The sequence below is a fragment of the Rana temporaria genome, chromosome 2 (assembly GCF_905171775.1).
Source record: "Rana temporaria chromosome 2, aRanTem1.1, whole genome shotgun sequence".
NCBI lineage: Eukaryota > Metazoa > Chordata > Amphibia > Anura > Ranidae > Rana > Rana temporaria.
In genome coordinates this window covers 429286497-429303526 of record NC_053490.1, presented here as the reverse complement: position 1 = coordinate 429303526, position 17030 = coordinate 429286497, and the positions used below count along the sequence as shown (strand labels likewise).

At 43.9% G+C, this 17030-nt stretch overlaps 1 protein-coding gene across 1 annotated transcript in view; it reads left to right on the top strand.

The window, feature by feature from the left end:
- The window catches only part of LOC120927537 (4-hydroxyphenylpyruvate dioxygenase-like), a 72372-nt gene that overhangs the window by 42427 nt on the left and 12915 nt on the right, over positions 1–17030 (top strand). Inside the window, 3 exon segments of the mRNA XM_040338282.1 lie at positions 8189–8278; positions 8597–8703; positions 11590–11667. Coding sequence (XP_040194216.1) covers positions 8189–8278; positions 8597–8703; positions 11590–11667 — 275 coding nt within the window.

Below are 17030 nucleotides of genomic sequence, written 5' to 3'. Positions count from 1 at the left end.
CTACGGAGTCCGCCAGCTCCTGCCGGCTCAGCAGGAGTCCCTCTCTGTTCACTGAGAGGCTTGTGCAGCACCGCTGTCTCCTATGGAGAGATCTGATGAAAACGGACAGCATGTCCGTTTTCATCAGATCTCACCCAATCCGATCCGCCATGGACGGATGGGGACATATCGCCATCCATCTGATTTTGGCGGATCGGGTCGGATGTCAGCGGACATGTCTCCGCTGACATCCGATGCTCCATAGGATTGCATGGAGCGGCCGTTCAGGTCCGCTGTCAAAACTGACAGGCGGACCTGAATGGTCCGATCGTGTGAAAGGGGCCTTAAAGGGTTCTGAATAATGGGACAGAGGTGGACTCCCTGATCAGTGAGTGCACTCCCAGCACACAAGGTGCACCATGGACTCACATGTGTGGAATGTGAGTGTTAAGGCCCAACGGCACATATGCGTTAGCCAATCAGATAGTGGTTAAGACCACAATCTGCACAAAACGTAACCTCACTGGCCTGGAATTGCTTGGGGAAGGAAGTCTTGACTTCTAAAATTCTGGAGCTTTGGCATGCTTTGAAACTATTAGCCTCTAATAGAAGTGACCCTTGAGAGGTTGGGAGGACGGGGGGCATGCCAGGGTCCCAAAGTTGGAGAAGTCAAGTCTGCTAATGAGTATTTAGGGATTTCCGGGCCATAAAGAAAAAAAAATTGGTGCAGTGTCAGCGCTACAAGCAAGCACCTTACATTGTTGGATCGGGATCAGTGAAACTGAAGGTTATAACTTCCCTAAAAATCGCAGCAAAAGTAGGGAGACTTTGGCACAACCTCAGCATTTTGGTGAAAAGCATATGAGTCAATAGTGAAAGCTGAATTAATGTGATCTTTAAGGTGCATTGGGCACTCTGTTAACAAAATCAGTTCTTTGAACATACTATGTACGTCCAAAGAGTGAAGGGTTAAGCAAAATCTGATTTCTGCAATAGCGCTGTTTCTTCGGCCGACTCCCGGCTGTAATGTGAAAGTGATCAGGTGACTGAATAGAAAAAAAAAAGTTTAATTAAAATGATAAAAAAAGTCAAAAAAATAAATAAAAAATTGTATGCCCCTGCTACCCTGCATACACACACAAATGCAAACATGGCCCGCGGTGCACACAGCATCACACATGTACAGTAAGTTGTTGCGTTGAATGCTGAAGTTAGAGAAATAATTCTGGCACCATGGCTGGTTACCTCTAAAATGATGAGCTGTAAAGGCTTTTAAAACGTGGCGTATAGAGATTTTCACGATATCACAGGCACAAGAAAATTGATGTAATTGGTATCTATTTTCTTGACATACCCTTAGCTTTTATATTTTAACAAAAAACTGAGTATTATATTATTTGTTTGCAATAAAATTTTATTATTCTTCTAGATTGTAAGCTCTAACGAGCAGGGCCCTCTGATCCCTCCTGTATTGATTTGTATTGTGACTGTACTGTCTTCCCTGATGTAAAGCGCTGCGCAAACTGTTGGCGCTATATAAATCCTGTATAATAATAATTATATTTTTTCTTAAAAGTATGTGTTTCACAAATCTTTTACTCTACAGGTCCTCTGCTGGGGGATTTAATTTGGTAGTAAACCACAAAAAAAAAAAGATTTTCTCCATGCAAATTATTATCATAATTTGCTAGTATGCATTGCATACTAGCACATTATGAAAGACTTACCAGAAAATCAAGCCCTCCAGCGGTGCACTGTCACCGCTGACAGCTGTCACCCGGTCTTTCTTCCGGGTTCGCAGGCTGGGATAGTTTGACTGGCCACACCGTGATGACATCACTCCCACGCTTGAGCAAGGGGAGTCATGACTGCTGCATGGCTATCTCTATGAACAACACACCGTCCAATAAGAACGCAGTGTGCATGCACCGGTGACAACACCGGCGCTGCTAAAGTAGATATCTCCTAAACGGTGCATATTTAGGAGATATTTACTGTACCTGCAGGTAAGCCTTATTATAGCCTTACCTGTAGGTAAAAAAAATGCCTTATACTACCACTTATTTATAGCCATAGATGCAGATTTTACATGTGAGACCCCGTAGCTCTACGTCGGCTCTCTCGCCGGTGGGCGCGATCGCCGCCGGCACACGCGATCGCCCGTTACAGAGCGGGGACTGGGAGCTGTGTGTGTAAATACACAGCTCCCGATCCTGTCAGGGGGGGAAATGCTAATTCTCTGTTCATACAATGTATGAACAGAAGATCAGTGATTTCCCCTAGTGAGGCCACCCCCCCCCCCAGTAAGAACACACCCAGGGACATACTTAACCCGTTCCCCGCCCCCTGGTGTTAACCCCTTCACTGCCAGTGGCATTTTTATAGTAATCCAATGCATTTTTATAGCACTGATCGCTATAAAAATGCCAATGATCCCAAAAATGTGTCAAAACTGTCCCAAGTGGCCGCCATAATGTCGCAGTACCGAAAAAAATCGCTGATCGCCGCCATTACTAGTAAAAAAAAAATATTAATAAAAATGCCATAAAAATACCCCCTATTTTGTAAACGCTATAACTTTTGCGCAAACCAATCAATAAACGCTTATTGCGATTTTTTTTACGAAAAATATGTAGAAGAATACGTATCGCCTAAACTGAGGAAAAAAATAGTTTTTTTTATATATTTTTGGGGGATATTTATTACAGCAAAAAGTAACAAATATTCATTTTTTTCAAAATTGTCGCTCTATTTTTGTTTATAGCGCAAAATCTAAAAACCACAGAGGTGATCAAATACCACCAAAATAAAGCTCTATTTGTGCGGAAAAAAGGACACCAATTTTGTTTGGGAGCCACGTCGCACGGCCGCGCAATTGTCAGTTAAAGCGATGCAGTGCCGAATCGCAAAAAGTACTCTGGTCTTTGACCAGCAATATGGTCCGGGGGGTAAGTGGTTAAAAGGGTTGTAAAGGTACAATTTTTTTTCCTAAATAGCTTCCTTTACCTCAGTGCAGTCCTCCTTCACTTACCTCATCCTTCAATTTTGCTTTTAAATGCACTTATTTCTTCTGAGAAATCCTCACTTCCTGTTCTTCTGTCTGTAACTCCACACAGTAATGCAAGGCTTTGTCCCTGGTGTGGAGTGTCGTGCTCGCCCGCTCCCTTGGTCTACAGGAGAGTCAGGACACCCACCAACACATAGATCCTTTCTCTATCTGCAATGTAGAGAGCGTGCTGACTCTCCTGTAGTCCAATGGAGGGGGCGAGCACAACACTCCACACCAGGGAGAAAGCCTTGCATTACTGTGTGGAGTTACAGACAGAAGAACAGGAAGTGAGTATTGTTCAGAAGAAATAAGGACATATAAAAGCAAAATCGAAGGATGAGGTAAGTGAAGGAGGACTAAGGTGAAGGAAGCTATTTGGGGGAAAAAAATTGTACCTTTACAACCCCTTTAATACTTTCCACATAGGGAGAATGTAACCCAATAAAACTTTTGACAGCGTGTAATATACATGTCACAAAAAATAAATAATTAAAATCATTGTCCAGGCAGCAGGCTTTCCATTTATGTGCTGACTGATCTTAAAGTGGAGCCACAGTCATAAAATTACTACATCTATGTTGTCCAGTTAATAATTGCAAAACTTTGTTTATTATCCCACACAAAAATGAAATGTTATGTATAATAACTGAATAGTCAGCTCTTTCAAATTTCCCCTTGTGCATTTTCCCAAATACAATAAAGATAAAGCTGTCTGGCAAATAGAATGGTGGGATTTGCAATTTGTGTATGATCCCTTTATATCCTGTATAATGTTAAAGTATACCTAAAGACAATTTTTTTATTATTAGATTTGGATAGAGTGGTGAGGGGTCAGAATCACTGTCAACTTTTTATTGTTGTCTGTGTCCCCATTAAGGAGATTTTTCCTCTCTATAGGTCCTGATAACCAATGTCACTGGGAGTAAAAATGAGGGTAAATACAACATTTTGAGGTGCCACCAAAACAGGAATAGAGGGGATATCTTCCAATGAGGACACTTGTTCCTGTGACAAATGTCTGATGGCTATCCCTCAGGCCTCGTACAGACGAGCGGACATGTCCGATGGGATCATTTGGTCTGATGGCTGTACACACCATCAGACCAAATTGCCCGCGGACAGACGACGCAGTGACGTGGCGGCGACGATGACGCCGCGACGTGCGCAAACCCGGAAGTTCAATGCTTCCATGCATGCGTCGAATCACTTCGACGCCATGCGCGGGTTCTCGGGCCAGCGGACATGTCCGATGAGTCGTACTTAGCATGCTAAGAAACATTTGTCCGCTGGAAACCTGTCCGCCAGGCCAGAAAACTGTCCGGTCGGCCCTACACACGGTCGGACATGTCCGCGGAAACTGGTCCGACGGACCTTATTTCTCATTTCCTCCCCTGTGATTATAGGAAATACTTATTTAAGTGGCCATAATGCAGTACTTTCCCGATTCATGTTCTAATGAACATAGAACATTCAACCTGGAGAGAAAATGGCTTAGTAAAAGTCTATTTTCCTAGCATTCACACACATTCACAGGATGAATTTTTTTTAAATACGCCCTTAAGTGTTCTAGGTTCTAATATATTCGAGGCAACAATTTTTCTTTGCTTTGAATATAGTGGGGATACAATGAACCATTGTCAGATTTATGTCGCTACATTTGTATCAATATTTGCTTATTTCTGTCTACAGTTTGTCAATTTACTGTTTCTACATGTAGGCAGCTATATCTACTGATTGCACTGATTGAGCTGTACTGTTTTTAAATTAATCTGCTCAAATGTTGGGTCACTAAACTATGGCCAATGGGCCACATTCTCCCCACTACCAAATTGTATCCAGCCCCAAAGTTAGCGTTAGCGGCGCATCTTCAATGTGTACAGGTCAGCAGAGGTTGTCTATGGTCTTCAACACACTCACGGACTTCAGCACAGGTTCCCCGTTGCTGAGTTGTCATGATCCCTGTTGGGCACCCCATTGTAAAGCAGGACTCTGTTGGGGACCCTGATGTAAAGGGGGCACTTTAATGGGGGACCTGGAGGTAAGGGGCGTCTCTTATGAGGACCCTGGTGGGGATCTAGATGTAAAGTGGACTTTGATGGGACTCTAAAGAAAAGGGGAACTAATTAAAGAGGGGTTTTACATCCTCTTTATTTCCCTGCAAAGGTAAAGCATAATGGGCTAATAAAAAGCATACTAAAGTAACCCATTATGTGTCACTAACCTGAAACTGAAGCCTGCAATGTCACTTCTGGCTGGATAGGGCAATCTTCAGCCCTTTTCCTTTCCGTGGCTGCAGACTCCGGCTCTGTGACTGGCCGGCAGTGTTGCCAACATTCCATATTTTTACGGACAGTTCGTAAAAACGGGCACTTTCTTTTCCCCGTTCGTAAATGTCCGTGGTTGCGGGAATGTGCCAGTAAAAATAGCCAAGGCGGTTCGGCTTGGAACTGCGCATGGAGATTGGAGGCAGGGGGTGATGGTGGCTGCGGTGGCACCACAGAGAGGGGTGGAGGCAGAGGGCAATGGAGGCAGGGGGAGATTGGAGGCAGGGGGTGATTGAAGGCAGGGGGTGTTGGTGGCACCGCAGAGGGGGATGGTGGCACCGCAGAAGGTGGGGGATGGAGACAGGGGTTGTTGGTGACACCGCAGAGGGGCATGGAGGCAGGGGACAATGGGGGCAGGGGGCCTGGGGGAGATTGGAGGCAGGGGACCTGAGGGAGATTGGAGGCAGGGGGCCTGGGGGAGATTGGAGGTAGGGGGAGATTGTGGCACCACAGAGGGGGGTAAAGGCAGGGGGTGTTGGTGGCAGAGGGGGATGGAGGCAGGGGGTTATATGACTAAATCATCCGCCATTATTATTAAAAATAACAAAACATTTTTTTTTTTTTACCTTAATATCTACCTTAAATCACATTGCTATTTGCCTAGCGTACTTGTTTGTAGCCTAAATACTGAAATTTGCACCAACAAATGTAATTTAGTAACTTTTGTGAAATGCCAGTAAAAACGTGGCTGCGTCAGTAAATTTCAATCTGGTAGGTTGGCAACACTGCTGGCCGGAGTCGTGTGAAGACATTACCGTACAAGGACATTGTAAATATCTCCTAAACGGTGTAGGTTTAGGAGATATTTCCAGCACCTACAGGTGTAAGCCTTAGTATATGCTTCCCTGTAGGTGAAAGTGGTTGTACAACCACTTTAATTTATCAAAATGTATTTTTTTGGCCACACAAATATTTATTTTTATTTTGTTATTGATACGTATATAGCGCTGTCAATTTACGCAGCGCTCCACATATATACTATATACATATATACTAACCACTTCATTCCCGGAAAAATGTACCCCCTTCCTTACCAGAGCATGCGTCGCTTTAACTGACAACTGCGCGGTCGTGCGACATTGCTCCCAAACAAAATTTACTCCCTTCTTTTCCCACAAATAGAGCTTTCTTTTGGTGGTCATGTTTTGTTTTTTTCTTTTGGTGGTATTTGATCACCTCTGCGGTTTTTATTTTTTGCGCTATTAACAAAAATAGAGCGACACTTTTGAAAAAAATTCTATATTTTTTACTTTTTGCTATAATAAATATCCCCAAAAAATCTATTAAAAAAAAAACGAATTTTTCCACAGTTTAGGCCGATACATATTCTTCTACATATTTTTGGTAAAAAATCGCAATAAGTGTATATTGATTGGTTTGCGCAAAAGTTATAGCATCCATAAAATAGGGGATAAATGTATTGCATTTTTTTTTTATTACAGGCATACTCCACTTTTAAGTACACAACGGGACCAGAGCATTGATGTAAAACGAAAATGTACTTAAAGTGAAGCAATGCCTTTTTTCACTTCTAGGCTGTAGTGGGGGTGCCAGGGGCTTTAGTGGGGGCATCAGGGGAACACTCACATGTAAATAAGCTCATCTGATGCAAGGGGGGCCACTCCAATCCATCCCCCGGACATCGCGCTGTGCACAAAGGACAGTGCTATTGAGAGGCTGGATGGCATTCTGTGGCTGACAGGGAAGCCTGAGGGGATGTGATGTCACAGGAGGTGGGGAGGCAGCCAGGATACAGAAAGAGCACACTGGAACTGGGCAGGCTAAGTGCTCAGAACTTCAGTTCCGTCTAATGCGGGTGCACGGCGCGGAATATTTGTACTTGTGAGACACTTTACGTACACTCGCGGGCATGTCCGTACTCGCGAGTGTACGTAAAGTGAGTGTTCGTAAAGCGGGGTATGCCAGTATTACTAGTAATGGCGGGGATCTGCAATTTTTATTGTGACCGTGACATTGCGATGGACATATCGGACACTTTTGACACATTTTTGGGACCATTCACATTTATACAGCGACTACTGCACTGATTACTGTATAGATGTGACTGGCAGGGAAGGGGTTAACACTAGGGGCGCTGAAGGGGTTAAGAATGTTCCCTAGTGAGTGATTCTTACTGTAGGGGGAGGGGACTCACACCCATCTGTGTTCCTCTGTACTGGGAACACACATTGGTCTCCTCACCGCTGAGTCGCTGACAGGACATGGATCTGTGTGTTTACACACGCAGATCCACGGTGCTGCCGTGATTGCGGGCAACCGCGGGTGCCCGGCGGACATCACGGCTGCCGGGCCTGCCCACCTGGTGCCGAGTGATGCCGCGCGCCCCCTAGACGACCGGGAAGCCTAGGATGTCATATGATGTCCACCCAGGATGGGAGATCCCATCTGTGGACGTTATATGACTATGGGCGGGTAGGGAAGTGGTTAAAGATTCACATCATTCCCTGCCTCATGAAGCTTGCAATCTAAGGTCCCTAACTAACATTCATACATTCACATACTAGAGCCAATTACCTTACTAGAATGTCTTTGAAGTGTGGGAAGAAACCGGAGTACCTGGCCCAGAGATATATGCAAACTCCAGGCAGGTCGTGCCATGGTTGGGATTCAAACTCACAACCCTAGTGCTGCTAGGCAGAAGGGCTAACCACTGTATGTAAACTATGTAATGTGGCCCTTTCTGAAAAGTCTGGAGACCCGTCTTGGACTAACTAAAAAACAGCAGGTTTGGCTTTCATTTGTCTATTGGCGCAACAAAGAGAACCTCTTGAATTATTATTAATTATAACACTTTGTGTAACTTTCCTATTTACAGAAAGCCAAAGAACGTGGGGCAGTGGTTGTAAAAGAGCCATGGATTGAAGAGGATCAAGGTGGCAAAGTGAAATACGCTGTTTTACAAACTGTACGTTTTGACTCCCATTGAAGGGTTAATTGAATTATCATTTCTCTTCTGACACAAGAGATTATTGAAAGCTGCTATTTGTTTCCCTTATCCCCTCAGGCCCTGTTTTGTCCAGTGATTAAACTCTCTCTCTTTGATCTTTGGCTTCTCTCTGATGAGCTAGTTTTCCCTTCTGACAGTCACTGGGAGGGGGAGGGGGGGGGGGGACTTCATTTCACTTCCTAGGCTATGTGCCTGAGGCAAATTCTTTCTAGGAGAACTAATAGACATTGTAGAATGCACAACATGCTACTATTTCACAATTTTGTTCTTTTGCAGTACGGAGATACTACACATACCCTTGTTGAGTACCTGGGGCCGTATCAAGGTGTATTCCTACCGGGTTTTAAAGAGCCACTGTTTAGAGATCCGGTGCTTGCTTCTTTGTAAGTTCATACCGATAATAGGTACACCTATATTAAAAACATTTTAAAATATAAAAAATTATTAAAATAGCTTTTATTTTTTATTTTTTTAGTTCTGGATAATGTGGAGAGGGATTGGAACACCTGTCAGTTTTTATTGCTGTCTGTGCCTGTTAGGCCGATTTCACACTGAGGAGTTTTTAAGGCGTTTTAGCGCTAAAAATAGCGCCTAAATACCGCCTGAAAAACTCCTGCCCTGCAGTCTCAGTGTGAAAGCCTGAGAGCTTTCACACTGGAGCGGTGCGCTAGCAGGACCGCTCCAAAAGTCCTGCTAGCACCACATTTGGAGCGGTGAAGGAGAGGTGTGTTTACCGCTCCTCCACTGCTCCTTCCCATTGAAAGCATGGAAGGGGGTTAAAACCTCACCGCTATCGTGCCAATACCACCGCCGAATACCGCTGCAATTCCACGGCAATTCCAAAGGTATAGCGCCGCTAAAAATAGCGCTGCTGTACTGTCAGTGCACCTCCTGCGCCAGTGTGAAAGGGGCCTTAGGGAGATTCAACCTCTCTAATTGTCCTGTTTACTATTATCATAGAAAAGTGAAAAATAAAATTTGGATTGACACCAGAACAGTAAAAACGCTCTAACTCTGATAAAAGTGGGGCTCCACGGCGCTGGTAGGATGATCACCTCTCCCCCTTCCCTCTCGGCAAACATCTGGGACTTGTCACAGGTCCCAGATGATTGCTCGGCCAGTTACAGTGGGCAGCGCGGCTCGCTCATGCGCAGTGCGTGCCCGGCTGTGATGCTACAGCCGGGTGCCCACAGTGACAATGGCGGCGCCACGAAGAGGATGGGGAGAGGAGCAGGCCTTCGTTCCCTCGCATTGCTGAACCCTGGGACAGGTAAGTATCCAATTATTAAAAGTCAGCAGCTGCAGTATTTGTAGCTGCTAACTTTAAATTTTTTTGTTTTAGTCTGAGAAATCTGTACCTGAGGATCTGCATTGCTTTCATCTCTACTGCCTCTTGAATATTCCTCCACCAGTCATCTGATTGCTAATAAAAAGATAGCAGCTCTAAAGTGAGGAATCAAAGCTCTATCTCTACCTAAAGCCAAAACTTTTTTTATTTTATTTATTTATTCATTTTTATTTCCAGCAAGAAGTAATGCCGCGTACACACCATCACTTTATGCGATGAAAAAAAACGACATTTTCTGTGAAGTAAAAAACAACGTTTTTGAAACTTCAATTTTCAAAGACGAAGTTGCCTACACACCATCGTTTTTTCACAATGCTCTAGCAAAGCGCGGTTACGTTCACCACTTTTTTCCATTGAAGCTCGCTTCATAACTAGCTTCTGGGCATGCGCGGGTTTAAAAACGTTGTTTTAAACGTTGTTTTTTGCTACACACGGTCAATTTCTGTGAAACAAAAAACAACGTTTTGAAAAACGACACATAAAATTAAAGCATGCTTCAATTTTTTTTGGTCGTTTTGCACAAGACATAAAACAACGTTTTCCCCCACACACGGTCATTTAACCACTTAAGCCCCGGACCAATATGCTGGCTAAAGACCCAAGGTGTTTTTACAGTTCAGGACTGCGTCGCTTTAACAGACAATTGCGCAGTCGTGCGACGTGGCTCCCAAACAAAATTGGCGTCCTTTTTCCCCCACAAATAGAGCTTTCTTTTGGTGGTATTTGATCACATCTGCGGTTTTTAGTTTTTGCGCTATAAACAAAAATAGAGCGACAATTTTGAAAAAAATTCAATATTTTTTACTTTTTGCTATAATAAATATCCCCCAAAAACATATATAATTTTTTTTTTCCCTCAGTTTAGGCCGATACGTATTCTTCTACCTATTGTTGGTAAAAAAAAATCGCAATAATTGTTTATCGGTTGGTTTGCGCAAAATTTATAGCGTTTACAAAATAGGGGATAGTTTTATTGCATTTTTATTTTTTTTATTTTTTTTACTACTAATGGCGGCGATCAGCGATTTTTTTCGTGACTGCGACATTATGGTGGACACTTCGGACAATTTTGACACATTTTTGGGACCATTGTCATTTTCACAGCAAAAAATGCATTTAAATTGCATTCTTTATTGTGAAAATGACAGTTGCAGTTTGGGAGTTAACCACAGGGGGCGCTGTAGGAGTTAGGGTTCACTTTGTGAGTGTTTACAACTGTAGGGGGGTGTGGCTGTAGGTGTGACGTCATCGATCGTGTCTCCCCTATAAAGGGGATGACGCGATCGATACGCCGCCACAGTGAAGCACGGGGAAGCCGTGTTTACACACGGCTCTCCCCGTTCTTCAGCTCCTGGGACCGATCGCCACACTCGAGCGGTCCCGGTCCCGGAGCTTCGGACCGGGTCGTGGGAGCGCGCCGCGGGCGCGCGTCCACGACCCATGGCTGGGTACAAGTACAGGACGTATATATATGTGCTTGTGCCCAGCCGTGCCATTCTGCCGACGTATATGTGCAGGAGGCGGTCCGGAAGTGGTTAAATTGACGTTTTTAAAAATGTCATTTTTTTTCATCTCATAAAGTGATGGTGTGTATAAGAGTATATCTTTCAAATGTGAGGGATATCTCTTCTTAGACAGTTGTCACGGAAACAAGTCGGATCTACCTTCTTTTCTGTTCTGGCAACTTAAAATGATGGCTTTATCCTCAATATCATTCTCTATGGCATAGGGGCTATTAGGCAGAGTGAATCTCCCTAACAGAGACACAGACAGCAAAAATGTTTTGCCTTTTATTATACTAAAATTCTGATGTCCCTGCCCTGTAATTTGCCATGGGCCATTACTGTGTATTTTTTATATGCATAAAACAAAAATAGATAAATGCAATAATAGTCACTGACCTACCCCTTCTCTCCCACAGGCCACCAAGTTATCTTAGATTTATTGATCACATTGTTGGAAATCAACCTGATGATGATATGATCTCCGTGGTGGACTGGTAAGCAAATAGGCTAACTTGATACCATATGTATAGAGCTACTATGGTAATAAACTTAAATCTTCTAAATTATTCAAATGGTTTGGGATAGCATAGATCAGTGGTTCTCAACCTGGGGGTCGGGACCCCCTCGGGGGTCAAATGATGACTTGCCAGGGGTCACTAAATGCTGGGCTGTTCCTGAAGCCCGCACCACTCTCCCAGTCTTCTTGCGGCTGCCCAGCGGGGCTGTTCCTGGAGCCAACGGCTGCCCACTCAGCCTCTTTGCAGCCGCCTATTCAGTTCAAGGCATGGCTGGGGGGCAGAGACTAGAGGTCAGCTGACTGATGAGGAATTAGAGCTGGGAGGGGCTGGAGGAGACCTTATATCTCCTATCTTTAAGGATAGGTGTCACTGCTACAATACACCACAAAGTTGGAGACACAGTGAGTAACACTACCTGTGATTATATTTGCCATTAAAAGTCCCCACTACAGTTCTTAGATCAGCAGATGACCTTCATCAAGAGCACCTAAGTTGGCCGATCAGAACTCCCCCCAGCACTGCCACTCATCCCAACACCCCACCAGCACTGCCACTCATCCCAACTCCCCAACAGCACTGCCACTCATCCCAACTCCCCACCAACACTGCCACTCATCTCAACTCCCCACCAGCATTGCCACTCATCCCATTTCACCTCCACCAAGGAGTAAGAGAAGGAATAAAAATAGAGAATACATGGAAGGGAGAGGAAAAAAAGGGGAGGAAGAGAGAAAAAGGGAGAGAAAGAATATGAGAAACAACAAAAAAGACGGCTAGAGAGGGATGGGGAAAAAACGAGAAATTAGGATAGCGAGAGATAAAAGGGAAAGGAGAACAAAGAGAAAGAGGGTAACATCCTAAAATGTACCATATGAGGTTTTAATACTTTACGAGTGGAAGGGACTCAGGGAGCGCTACATTTCCATGGGTTAGAGGCACAAATTACTTGTCTTGGTTGCTGAAAACCCACGCTACGAAAATAATTTTACTGTTAGGGGTCCCCACAACACAGGAAATTTTATCAAGGGGTCACGGCACTAAAAGGTTGAGAACCACTGGCATAGATAGAGGAGTTAAAAAACCCTAATTAATCTAATTAATCTAATCTAATTAATCCTTGGTTGCTACTTTATTACAGTTATATTTTTAACACTTGGCCAAAAGATCAGATGGAGAGTAATGCCCCGTACACACGATCGGAATTTCCGTCGGGATAAACTCTGATGGATTTTTCTGACGGAATTCCGTTCAAGCTGTCTTGCATACACACTGTCACACCGAATTCCGACCGTCCAAAACGCAGTGACGTACAACACTACGACGAGCCGAGAAAAATGAAGTTCAATGCTTCTGAGCATGCGTCGACTTCATTCTGAGCATGCGTGTTTTTTTCTCCGTCGGAGTTCCATACAGACGAACGGAATTTTCATTTTCATCTGGAAAAAAAGAGAACATGTTCTCTTCCTTATGCCGCGTACACACGATCAGTCCATCCAATGAGAACGGACCGATGGACCGCTTTCATCGGTTAACCAATGAAGCTGACTGATGGTCTGTCGCGCCTACACACCATCGGTTAAAAAAACGATTGTGTCAGAACTCGGTGACGTAAAACACAACGACGTGCTGAAAAAAACAAAGTTCAATGCTTCCAAGCATGCGTTGACTTGATTCTGAGCATGTGTGGATTTTTAACCGATGGTTGTGCCTACTAACGATCGGCTTTGTTCTATCGGTTAGGAATCCATCGGTTAAATTTAAAACAAGTTGGCTTTTTTTTTAACCGATGGTTAAATAACCGATGGCGCCCACACACGATCGGTTTTGACCGATAAAAACGGTCCATCAGACCATTCTCATCGGTTTAACCGATCGTGTGTACGCGGCATAAGTCTGTCGGAATTTCCAATGGAAAAACTCCAATGGGGCACACACACGGTCGGAATATCCGATGAAAAAATTACGTCTGACTTTTTCCATCGGAAATTCCGATCATGTGTACAAGGCATAACTAACTTGCAGTTTACTAAACAGGTGCAAAAATTTGAATCAATAATGCAAAACAGGTTCAAGATGGTAAAGCGCATGCATACGCTGCAGAGTAATACAAACCAGATGATGAAAGCTGCACAAACATGGACACTAGTCTCTATAATATTTATTAACAACAGATTCTCTAGCATAGAATCGCTGCTCCAGGAGAACAGTTCAGAACACAAATAGCTACCTACAATTGCCCTCATAAATAGCTTCCCTCTCAGTGAAGTCCAGTGTAGCTCTGGTGTAACATGAAAGCATATGGTAGGATCCCAGACCCAAGGACACAGGAGTATTCTGGCAGAAATTGGTGAGATACTTTCACAGTAGCTGCTCCTGCCCGCATGGCAGTTCTGACAGTGAAGAGCCACTCAACTGGTGGCAGATCAATTGCCAGCTACCTTTGCCTCACCATGCATAGCCTTTTTGAGCTAGGGAAGCATGGAGAGGTATCCTTCCCAGATGTGTTCAGTTAGTTGTGAGCGTTAAAGGGGCCTGCTCCTGTATCTGAGCATGGGGAGTACATGGGTACTCAATTACAAATTGGTCACGTATTACAAAGGTTTCACAACATTGCATAACTCCTCTAAATCTGCATAGTCTGCTCTATAAATAAATTGGGTCATACACTGGACTTATGGGGCCAGCTTCAGATACCTTTAGGCGGGCGTAGCGTATCTCCTATACGCTACGCCACCGTAACTTTGACAGGCAAGTCCCGTATTCAGAAACAATTTACGCCCGAAGTTACAGCGGCGTAGCGTATACGGGCCGGCGTAAGCCCGCCTAATTCAAAACTGGCTGGTAGGGGGCGTGTTGTATGCTAACTAATCGTGACCCGACGTTTTTAACGAACGGCGCATGCGCCGTCCGTGAAAGTATCCCAGTGCGCATGCTCCAAATTATGCCGCAAATAGTCAATGCTTTCGACGTGAACGTAACTTACGCAAAACCCTATTCGCGAATGACTTACGCAAACCGTAAAAAATTTGGCGCTGGCCCGACGTCCATACTTAACATTGTGTACGCCTCATAGGGCAGGGGTAACTATACGCCGGAAAAAGCCTTAGGCCTCGTACACACGGCCGAGTTTCTCTGCAAAAACCAGCAAGAAGCTTGCTGTTTTTTTTTTTTTTTGCCGAGGAAACCGGTCGTGTGTGCATTTTTCAACGAGGAAACCGCCGAGGATCTCGTCGGGCCAAAAAGAAAGCATGTCTTCTTTTTCCCCGACGGCAATGTGAAAATTTGGCTCGCCGAGATCCTTGGCGGCTTCACAAGGAACTCGACGAGCAAAACGTTGTGTTTTGCCCGTCGAGTTCCTCGGACGTGTGTACGAGGCTTAACTCAAACAACGTAAAAAATGCGCCGGGCGCACGTACGTTTCTAAATCGGCGTATCTACCTAATTTGCATATTTGACGCGTAAATCTCCAGGAAAGCCCCACCTAGCGGCCAGCGTAAATATGCAACTAAGATACGACGGTGTAAGAGACTTACGCCGGCCGTATCTTACTAAAATTCTGCCGTATCTTGCTTTCTGAATACAGAAAGAAGATACGCCGGCGCTTCCTAGAACTTACGCAGCGTATCAAAGTCTATCTGAATCTGCCCCATTGTCTCTATTACCAGACCCACAAGGTTAAGTTATTATCACCGAGCTACATGTGCAATTGTAATCCTTGCTACTAAAAATGTATATTTTACTTGTTGATAATGATCTCAGCAACAGAACCTTGAATTCAGACATCACATCGCTGGAGCAGGGCACACTGAAGAGTAAAGTTGGCCACACACTGAGCAAATTTCGTCTGGTTCTTAATATACCCACCAAAATTCAATTAGTGGGTGGCCCTGTGAAAATCATTCCGCCCCATATATTTTGTTGGGCTATCTATCACCTTCACGTATTTCAGGAGACTGCAGGAGCATGAACACAATGGCTGGAAGGCTGACCTGCTGGCACGTCATCAGAGGCCAGCTGCAAGAATAACCAGTTCCCAATGACAGAGGAAGGGAACATGGTAGATGGTGAAGTTCCTTTTCAATAAACAGGAAAAATGACAAATTATTGGTGCTATAGTTCTGTCAGAGTATACCTAAAGTGAGCTGTTGATAGGGAGAACTTCTTTGCTAGTATAACTTACCAACAATTCACTTTAGTGTTATGAAACTAGCAGCATTCATTAAAAAATGTAAATAAAAAATGTATGCACAAAACACAACATGAGCACAACACATCATAACAACCCGTGCACAGCTACACAACAACCAATGTACAGCTACAAAACACAACAATCTGTGTACAGCTATACAACAACCAATGTACAGCTACAAAACACAACAATCTAGTTACAGCTATACCACAACCTATGTACAGCTACAAAACACAACGGCATGTGTACAGCTACATGACAACCTATCTGCTTTGTAAACAAGCAATAAAAGCTGTTCCCTTATCACCAAAATTAATCAACTCAATTTTCCAACATGAAATATTCAGAAAATATCAAATGAATTGTTTGTCACCATCTGTACCTCACACACATTATAGTAAGCAGCTCACAGCATTAGCCTGTTAAGAACTACAATCGCGAATCCAGTATTATTGTGTTCAGCCTTCTGCTGCATCACTTACCACTACGGATATGTTCTGATGTGTTTGTATCCTAGACCAAAACCGCAAACATTTCCCACATAATGGGGCTGAATGCATTTGAAAGAATTACTTATTTCCTATAATCGTCAGCTCCATTTAGCGGCCATAATGTGGTATTTTTATGATTCACTATAAAGAACATTCGAACTGGAGAGAAAATAGCCTATTACCAGAGAACATTTGAACTGTAGAGAAAATAGCCTATTAACATTTGATTATTCCCCAGTTAGCACAGAACCAATGTATATGCAGTTTCATGGGATGAATAGCTCTGCAGATATTTTAAAAACACACCCCATTGAATCAGGGAACGCAGCTGCTGCTAAGTCCCACTCGTCTGTGCTAATGTTGTCAAGTAGTCCCAGCCAAGATAAAATAATGAATACAGCCACTGTCAGAGTAGCTGCTGTTTGAAGATGCTTTCAGAACTTTTGAATTAAAGCTACATTTCAGGAATTCAGACATTTTGTAAAAAACTAAAGGCACATAATGAGTTAAGTCCAAAGAGCTGCATGACACCTTCTGGGTTTAGCTCTATTATTCATATCTGACCGCTTTATAGTACTCCCGGTAGACAGCTATCACTGTAGTTCTGGGAGAGTGATGCTGATCCTTCTGAGCTCTGCATCTTGAACTGGAGAGTTGCT